The 9,898-nt window shown below is 47.8% G+C and overlaps 1 protein-coding gene across 3 annotated transcripts in view; it reads right to left on the bottom strand.

Annotated features, from left to right (window-relative positions):
* Positions 1 to 31: 31 nt before the first annotated feature.
* The window catches only part of palm3 (paralemmin 3), a 26,005-nt gene continuing 16,138 nt past the window's right edge, over positions 32 to 9,898 (bottom strand). For 2 of the 3 annotated variants that reach the window (XM_042103862.1, XM_042103861.1), the window contains exons 3-8: positions 9,611 to 9,691; positions 7,071 to 7,189; positions 6,243 to 6,348; positions 5,043 to 5,073; positions 4,724 to 4,777; positions 32 to 2,738 (exon numbers count right to left, since the gene is read on the bottom strand). In XM_042103862.1, the coding sequence (XP_041959796.1) occupies positions 1,684 to 2,738; positions 4,724 to 4,777; positions 5,043 to 5,073; positions 6,243 to 6,348; positions 7,071 to 7,189; positions 9,611 to 9,691 (1,446 nt within the window). In that variant the 3' untranslated portion in view covers positions 32 to 1,683. The remainder of the gene's footprint in view (positions 2,739 to 4,723; positions 4,778 to 5,042; positions 5,074 to 6,242; positions 6,349 to 7,070; positions 7,190 to 9,610; positions 9,692 to 9,898) is intronic. The other variant, XM_042103863.1, reaches the window with a different exon arrangement.

A 9,898-nucleotide genomic window follows, 5' to 3' on the forward strand; every position in this document is an offset into this window, starting at 1 on the left:
CTGGGGTAAACAAAGTCACACAATTGCAGAGTGTTCTGAATGATGACCGAAAAAAATATATATTTTCACCTTGCATTTGACATCTCCATTATATTATGAACGAAGAATTTGATGCTTATTTCAGTGATAGCTGTCAACTTGTAGTTACATCAGAATAAACAACACTTTACAATTTGTACAAGTGGATACAGGTCAATGTTAAAAAAATACACACACAGACTTACACACACACACACACACACACACACACTTGCACAATGTTTCTCAGTTGCCAAAGCAGTCAATACATTGATATTGTGTAACATTCACATAGTTTCTTTCATTCCAAAAAGTAACCTATTGCAGAGCAAATATTCCATACAATAAAAATGCACCACTCCCTCATCTAGGTTGGGCGCTACACATAAACACTCACTGCAAGAAAATCCTTGTTCTTTTGTGTTCAACTTCTACTCTCCATTTGGTGCAATTCAAAGCAATCATTTGACAAAACAATTAAAATATTCTCAGTTTAAAATGAAAAACAAAAAACAAAAATAGAATCAAACAAAATCACATGGTGTCCAAGTATAACACCGTAGTGTCAGCCCTCTTGAAAGAACCCACATAAGACCCTCAAATGATTCATGGAGTGTCCAGGCCTGTGGGGAGTGGACATAAGTGTGTCCAGGCCCTTAGAGAGTGGACTGTGCTTTAGGATGAAACGGCTCAAGAAGTGACAGGACAGTCGTGCAGAAATCTCTGCCTTCACAGTGTGTGATGTAACGTCATGTGAGCGCAATACTGAAGGCACAGCACCAGCACTGCAGCGCCTCCAAACAGAGTCGGGGTCAGTTCAGAAGACCTTTAAAGAGTCTGGGTCAGTTCAGAAGACCTTTAAAGAGTCGGGGTGTCAGTTCAGAAGATCTTTAAAGAGTCGGGGTCAGTTCAGAAGATCTTTAAAGTGACGATGCCTCAAGAGCGCCACACTTCAGAGGGAGAGTGGAGGGGTCCACGGGCGTGGCACATCATCAGTCCCTGACCGCGCCCTCACAGTCGCCATGCCAAAAGTCCACATGATCTCTGGGAGGGGCAGTTTCAGTCCTCCGGTGTCCCTCCGTGCCATCCCCGCCCAACAGAGTCATGTCCAGCACAGACGCAGGGAGCTCCAGGGAACAGACCTGCACTGACCGCTCCAAAACCGCACAGACACCTCGGGAGGCAAAACAGAATCACTTTCAAAAATATAATCAATCATCTTCCCTTACTACCCTACTGTAGTCTGTCGGGCACAAAGCAACTCAACTCAGCTGTGAGTTATGACAGTGGGGCACTTGAAGTGAGTGAGTGAGTGAGTGAGTGAGCGAGCGAGCGAGCAAGGGCAGTCCTGCCGGAGGGCTTCAGAGGAGATGAAGGAGCGGCTCGGACGGGAGGTGGTCAGCAGTGACGCGGCAGAGCAGGTCTCTCTGGCCTCGCAGGGCCGGCGGGGAGAACAAAAGGAGCCTCAGGACAATAGCAGAGACTGGTGGCCTTTAGTGGCCTCTCCTGTCCCCTGAGGCCCAGCAGAGAGAGGAGAGCGGCAGTAGATAAGGCATTTGAATAACAGTCTTGATAAGATGGCCGGGGTGGGATGAGAGAAAGGAGAGATATGGATGTGTGTGTGAGGGGGTGTGTGTGAGTGGGGGGTGCTGGGAGTATTGGGGTTCACATAACGGAGCAGCACTGGCAGGCTTTCTGTTTGGGGGCATCTACCCCCTCGGCTCGCCGTGGAGCGGAGGCGTCTGTCGGAGGGGCCGTTTTGGGGGTCAGCAGGGGCTCCTGTTCAGCCAGCAGCTCCGGACACGAGGCTTTGGTGGCAGCGTCGTCCAGAGGCACTTCCTGGAACTGGCTTGGGGAACTCGGGACAGGGGCAGGATCAGTAGCCGGGTCAGTGGCCAGAACGGCCTTCTTGCCTTCCTCTCTCTTCAGCTCGTGGGTGTCCGGCTGCTGGCTCTTGTCCTCAGCTGCAGCTGCAGGGGTGGTCTGTACAGCCGGGGAGTACACAACAGCGCCCTCTGTGGGCTGGGGCTGTGGTTGCGCCTCGTCAGCGGTGGCCTCTGCAGTCTCTGGCTCAGTTTGGGCTTCGCTGGGCGTCTCTCCATCCTCCCCTCTCTCCATTGCCTCCACTGCCTCCGCCGGCTCGGCTGGCTCAGTGACCTCTGCCTCCGCATCCTTCTCTGCCTCTGCAGGGGCCTCTGTGCTGGACTGGGCTTCAGCGTCTGTGGCCTCTGGCTCCTGGTTCTCTGGGGCAGTGGAGGTCTCAGCCGCTGGGGGTTCAGATGCCACTGTGTGGCTCTCGGGCTCATCCTCCACCTCCACCTCAGCCTCCGCCTCCTCTCCCTCATCCATGATGATCACTCTCTCCGCCCTCATGATGGCCCCTCCGTCATCGTCCACGCCCACGCCCACGCCCTCACCCTCACCCTTCTCTGCATCACTGAAGCCCAGGAACGTCATGACAACTGGCTTGCTGGTTGGGCCGTTAGATGTGGGCATCACCTCCTGAGCTCCACTCCCTTCTGCAGCAGACGTCGAAAGTGACGCTGATGTTGCCATGACGGCAGCTTCTTCTGGAGTTCTCTGGATCTCGGTAGAAGGCTGCACAGCCTCTGCCTCAGGAGCAGGCATGTCTGTGGCCACCTCGCCATTAGGACCCTTCTCTTCAGCTATCACCGGGGCGACCGAGGTAGCCTTCACATCCTCCTCAGCTCCCACCTCCACTAAGAAAAAAAAAATCAATAGAGAGAGAAGAGAGTGTGAAATTGAGTGGAAATTGCAGCTAGCCATTTTCTCTGAACTTGAAGTGCTCTTGCCAGTAGATATCACATCCTCTAACATTATCACTTCTGCAAATAGACCTCAAGTGCAATAAAGAATACAGTTTGCACTTATTCAGTCCGACATGAGGATGAATGGTGGACGGAGGACAGAGGTTGAGAACGTTTATTAAAGTCCAGAGGACAATAATTGAATTAAACTGAAGGAGAAGTTGAGGTGAGGTTGAACAAAGTTTCCTGGAGTTTGTGATGAAATATAAGCAAGTGGTTGAATTAAACTACATCAGTGGTCCCCAAACTGAGGGCCAGCTCACTATGCCTGGCTGTAAGAGAGGGCCAGAGACTCGGAGTATATCAGTAACCATAAATAGCTTAGTGCTGTGAACAACAGAAGCCTACCTTAGTTGAATATTCCATTACATTATCATATAGGCTACTGCAATTTAATACCATTGTTAGCTATGTTTATGTTGTCATCATGCCATATCAGTGTAAAATACTAATAAAAAGACTTTAGCACTTCCAAAAGTATTAGCAGTGAGTCCCAAAAGTATTTCATTCAAAATGTGTGAACTTTGAACTCTGTGTCTTTGCATACACAGCTCAAGTTGTGAACAAGCAATATCCTACAAATAATTTAAAGTTCTCAAACTATGAGAGTTTTATGAAGTGCTGGCAAAAACATCTGAAATCACCTGATGAGAACTTTCTGAACTCGACTTAAACGAGTGAATAAAAAATAGAAATAATTATCCCAGAAAGTCCCAGAAATATGACTTGAATAGAAGTTAGTTAGTTATTAACAATTAATTGATAAACTTTTAGAATACTTTGAGCACTATGCAGTCAGCATAGGCCTCTTACAGTACATTGTTTGAGGTAGGCCTACATTTAATTCCGTTTTCAATGGCAAACGCGAAACAGCGCCAAAATAACCACCAGTGGACAAAAAGAGTATTGCATGTGTACTGTTAAAGGGAAACTTGGCAGGATTTCCCCCTCTGCTGGAGAAATTGTGCATTATGCTATTTCAAACTGTGGGAAAAGGTAACGATAAAGCACATGGATTTGTTTACAAGCTAGCGAACGGTTAGCATAAGTTTGGCAGAACTATGTGGATGTTACAAGGTAAGAAACACGATTTAAAACGAGTTTCTTGTTTCTCACTTCTCTTTCCGGGACGGTAAGTCTCAATGTTGCAAGGTTGGTTTTCCGCCTGGGGACGCTAGGCGCAGCGGGGAAAGTCACCATTTTCACCGGAACAGGTCATTTAACCATCCAAATGATTTCTAAACGGGTTGAAATAGTTGCCATCCAAATGATTTCTTACGTTGAAATAGTTGCCAAGTTCCCCTTTAAGACTCGCCATAGAGAATGAATGGGGGTAATTACGGAGGTCATAGTTTGACGATGTCGTACTCCCATGCGGGCCAGATGCTATACACGGACATGTTTTGGGGGGCCACTCAAAATGAGGTGGTGGGCCATAGTTTGGGGACCACTGAACTACATACTGAAACAGGAAGTCTTATCCTAGAGGACCAACACACTGCGGGAGGGACAAGAGCTTACCAAGCAAAACGGAAGAGTGAGGAGCATCACATTAAACAAAACAAGGAGTGCACAGTCTGACAGTAATAAAACAAAACAAGAGTAAAACATGCCAGACACGTCATTGCATGCATATGCAGATGCATTACAACTAGCAATTGACTGTGAATATGATGTAGTAAAAATGCATAGCTGTGTATTGGCAATACATATCCTGTTCCTAAAGTAAAACTGATTAAATAACATTGTATCTGATGGGTCCAATGTTAAGGTGAGGCCATTCAAACATTCACAGAGAACACTGGAATGATGAAATAAGAGAAGAGAGTCTACACAGTCAAAACAAGAAAGGCCTACTCAGACAAAAAAGCTCGTACTTGTTCCATTTCCTTGTCCATTCTGTAAAACCGGTTCCTTAGCGGCTGGTTCTTCTTTGAAGAAAAGGAACATGAATTAATCATCTTAACACATTCAATCCCAAACATTACATCAGAACCCGCACCAGGCTACAGTTGCCCCGTTATGGAAATCCTGTCCATTACTCTAATTAGAATAACAGCTGGAACACTGGCAGTGAGAGGCCGCTGATGTTCAACAGGTTCCAGACTGTTCACTTCCTCCCTCAGTGACGTGTTTTAGGGGACAGCAGATGGCACCAGGTAGAACAGGTGTGCCTGACAGATGGCGTGCACTCACCTGTCCTGTCGTCCTCCATGATGCGGACACCCTAACGGGGACAACAGAGACAGAGGGACGTCAGACTCAGAGGACAGGAGCCTGGTCAGGGCCTTCACACAGTACGATCAGACACAAGAGGAGGACACTGGTGTGGACCGGATGAGGACTGTCCCTTACGGAGACGGTCGACAGCACAAGATATGAAGAGTTTGGTTCCAAAACGCTACATCCACCATTTTAATGAATTTTCATTAATACCTTTTTTACATTTTGTTTTCCAAGTAATTTCAGTAGAATTGTAATTGGGTATTGTCATTTGATTCATCTTTACTCAATCAAAACAACACAACTGCAATTTGATTGATATCACCTAAAAAACACAATTAAACAGCCTGACTTTTTGATGTTTTAAAAAACGAAGATATAGCGTTTTGGAACCAAGCTCTTCGATGCTGCGGTCCCTGCCTTTGTCATTCACTGGGTCTTGCTCACACACCCTCCACTGATCATGAACTGTATGCAGGCCTGCTGTGTGACCCCAAACCACACATACGGTTAAGTGCTCATTAAATGTTGGTTCACTGTTGGACAGCTTTCAGGGTTAATTCCAAAAATCTCTGTTGTGTTCAATAAGAACTCATCCATAATAGAGTGATGCTCTGCAGGGATGAAGTTGTAAACAACTATTACATTTTGCATCCAAGCCCATTATTGCCTAATTAGGTTGAATTAGCCACAAGGGGGAGTCAATACATCAGAATGGCCTGTGAGGATTCAATGGTGCATTGAGCAATCTGCATTAAATTGACCCTGGACGACATATTCCATTTAATTTTGTTGTATTAGACACAGGGCTAGAGAAAGCTTCATTAATAATCTGTCTACAAGCAGGCCAGAACAACTGTTCAAGCTCAGTAAAATGACTGTGGCAGATCTGAACGAAATAATTATACGCAGACATAATTACACTTTCATGGTCTTGCTTGTAATACTTTATGCACTCATTCAAATGCCAAGCACTCTAGTTATGGAGCGGTAATTTACCACTAACATCACGTACATTAAAAATATTAAATCACACTTTTTCCTCACTCCACATTAAGGTGTGCTTTTTTGTCACATTTAGATTCCACAGACCTCTAGTCATTTGCCACTGAGCACCAGGAACAGTGAGCATCCAGCTACGGGCCCAGCAGCTCACACAGTCTGGCCTCTCACCTCGTTGTTGTCACGCGTCAGTCCGTCATTCACAGACGTCACTGATCCATCCTCCTCCGTCAGCTTCGCCACCTCTTCAGTCAACCGCTCAGTCTTTGCCTGCAAACTAAACACACACACACACACACAGAGACACAGGCACACACACACACACACACACACCTTTAATCCCTCCCTTAACAGGCTCTTCAGTAAACTTCTTAATTAAATACATTTTAAACATGTTGGTTTATAGCCAGGGAGCCGCGTGGGCCTTTCGCCACTTGAGAAGTGTGCCATGCATGTGGTTTCCATGGCCACTGGGCTGACAAAGCCATTTAATTGCAACAGCAACCTCACAATTACCAGCGCAGACAGGCCTTTAGAACAAAGCACACTCAATCTAATTAATTAGTCCATTTGTCTAAGTCCTGCGGTGCACTGAGCAGGTACATCCCCCCAGTACACAGCACCAGGAGCTGAGCTCCCTCACATCCCTCCACACAGTGGCCATGGAGGGGCTGCAGTAGAGAAAGCACCCAGAGCACAGTGGCCATGGAGGGGCTGCAGTAGAGAGCACCCAGAGCACAGTGGCCATGGAGGGGCTGCAGTAGAGAGAGCACCCAGAGCACATCCTCAAACACCAAACCCTCCATCTTCTATCTTTATAGCAGTTGATCATTTTTAAACATTGTTTTTTGGGGCTTTTATTAGGAGAGTGAGCGTCAGGAAGCGAGTGGGAGAGAGAAATGGGGTGGGATGGGGAAATGACTCGGGTCAGACTCAAACCCTGGTCCTCGTGGACCTGAATGTGGTATGGGAGCAGTATGTGCTCTGCTGAGATCGTACCTGTCGATGTTCTGCTCAATCTCCTGAGCTTGTTGTCCCCACAGAGGGGAGCGAGGACCTGCGCTGTCTGGAGACAAGGGAGGGCCCTCCATCAACCACTGGTCTCTTAGAGACTTCCTCTGTTGGGAAGAGAGAGAGAGGGGGGGGGGTGTATAATAATGAACAATGATGACGTTAGGTTCTTAGTAGTGGCAAACATTTCACTGCAGGAAGGTGCCAGTCATAAATTAGGCAAATGTGTAAAATAAAGTTTAATGACACAGTCAGATTTGTGGGATGTGGAAAGTCACAGAGAGACCCTTACTGTACATACAGTATGGCCAAGCCTGAAAGCTACAACAGATCAGCAGATAGAGGCTGCAACATGCAACACCCCACCTTCAACCCTACAGTCTAACTCCAATCGGATCAAGATCATCCCCCTTTGCCACCATCAGAATGTGCTCCTCTCCTCTCCTTTCCAGCCAGACTGGTTCCACTTAAGGGCCGTAGACCAGCAGTCACAGTGCACCCTTCTCCTTTCATCCAAAACAAACAGGCAGGCCACCCTCTCACGTCCTGCCCTCAGCTCCAACTCAAACATCTCTCTCTCTCTCTCTTAGTCCAGCCAGGAAATACATGGCGAGCACTTCCTTCCTGTATGGCTCACAGCCTTTCACAGGGTCCTGCTCTCACTGGCTCTCTTTCACTCTCTCAGTTTCACTCTCTCTTCTCCTTTCCTCTCTTTAACTCTGCAGTTCTTCTCTGCTTGCTCTCCTCACATGCCTTCTTTGCTCACTTGTTTTTCCATCCTCCACCTCACTGATCAGATGCGTCCCACAGTGCGCTGAAAGTCTGTTTTTTTTTTTTGTGCTTCAGCCACAGTTCTGTCAATCACCAGTCACTGGCTCAGCCTTCAGCAGCAGCACCATCAGGCTGCCAGCCAGCCAGCCGCCACAGTCCAGCGCATAAACAAGACAAAATGGGTGAGAGAGGAGATACGAACAGCTCTCAACAACAGACACCCACAGGGGCCAGAGAGTGGAGGGAAGAATGCCAACGCAATGGACTTTAGGAGCTCCACTCTGCTGAATCACCTTAGCCCCAGTGGTGCTGGTCACCTGTGGTAGCCCAGACAGCTCCATAAATAACCTTGGCTGCGTCCGCTCTCGGTCTGCAGTGCTGGATGCAGTTTTTCTGCCACAGGCTCAAATCTGACGCCTTGCCCCCAGGTTGCGCCTCCCCCTCGGGGGGCTCTGGTGCTCGAGGCCCACTGGCCAGCGCCGACTCTCCTTGACCGCCACCCCACTGAAGCCTGGAGGACGTTTGTACAGTTTATCAGAGATTACATCTTGAAGGTCAGTAGCCTCTGTTCTGCAGCTCTCAGGCGAGCTACAGAGAGCACTTCAACTAGAGCGCTGTTTCTGGAGTCACGCACTGACGTCTGAGCGTTATCTCTGTTGCTGCTGTGAGTGTGAAGTCCCCCACCCACCCACCCACCCACCCACCCAAGCCCCACTGCCTGCGTTCAGGGCTCGGTACAGGAAGTGCTCTGCACTCAGGAAAGCTGCAACTGTTGTTGCTGCCCTGAAAAACACCACACTGTTACTGCCCTATTCAGGTGCCATGGCAACACATGATTCATTCATTAAGCCTTCATCCATGTCTTTATTATATTTATCACATTCCGTTTGTTCTGCTTATGATGTCCATATTCAGCTTGAACAGTTACCAAGCGATGACAACACTGCTTTGAACAAGGGCCATGATTAAGCCAAAGAAAAACAGATAAATAACCCCCAAGGTGATATTGATATGAGGACGAGACCGACCCAGTCCCCTCTGCTAGATTATTCCTGTTTTCTCACACACACACACAAAAGAGGATTTTGGAGGAGCTTTCTGGAGGAGCCGTAGTGGAGTTTGCAGGCGCGCACACACACAGCAGCACACAGCAGTAGGAAGTGGAGGATGGCAATCTGCGAGCGGATTAGGAACAATAGGGGAAGTGGCCCTCGGAGGCGCACATGTAAACAGTCGCACAGCAAAAAAACACTTCACGCGGGAGGAAACACAATCTCCAGCCTTAGCAGACTCACCGCTGCCTTCAGGAAGGGTGTATCTCTGTGAGCATGCACGTAGCGTTGGAGTGGAACGGTGTGAACATGACTAAGTGTAAGAGCATGTGAGAATGTGTGTGATTTGTGTGTGTGTGTGTGTGTGTGTGTTTGGGTGTTTGCATGTGTGTACATGTGCATGCATGCAAATGTGCTTGTGTGCACATTTTAGTGCATTTGTGTGACGAATAGTGCTGAGTCATACTGAAATATGCCAGCGAAAAGTAAGCTCAGAACTAGGGTTGGCAGCCAGTGTGACATATGCTGGTTGCAGTCATGTGCAACATATGGCCCCAATACAGCCATTCATAAGGGATTTTCACACCTCCATGACGAGAACGAATCTCTTGGCAGGACTTTTGTATGTCTTCTGGGCCTTGCTTTTGTGTAAGTGGCGTTTACTTGACGGCACCTATTGAAGGTCAAAGGTCACGAGGGTCCCACCTTTAGTTGCTGCAGTCGGATCCTCTCGTCCTCCATTTCCCTCTTGACTCGTTCCTGCTCCTCCTGCAGTCGCCGCTTCTCCTGCAGACACACACACACACACACACACACACACACACAGAGAGAATCAGACAGTGGAGGACGTCAACAACAAAAGAACAAAAAGCCCTCAGCAACGTGCTGCACTATACTTAGACATTCACTAACAAACTGTGAATTTTTGAAGTATGTGGCAGTGATATTATTGTGTTGTATTCTTAGCTGCTGTCTGCTACACTGACAGAGGCA

The sequence above is a fragment of the Alosa sapidissima genome, chromosome 9, assembly GCF_018492685.1.
Source record: "Alosa sapidissima isolate fAloSap1 chromosome 9, fAloSap1.pri, whole genome shotgun sequence".
Taxonomy (NCBI): Eukaryota; Metazoa; Chordata; class Actinopteri; order Clupeiformes; family Clupeidae; genus Alosa; species Alosa sapidissima.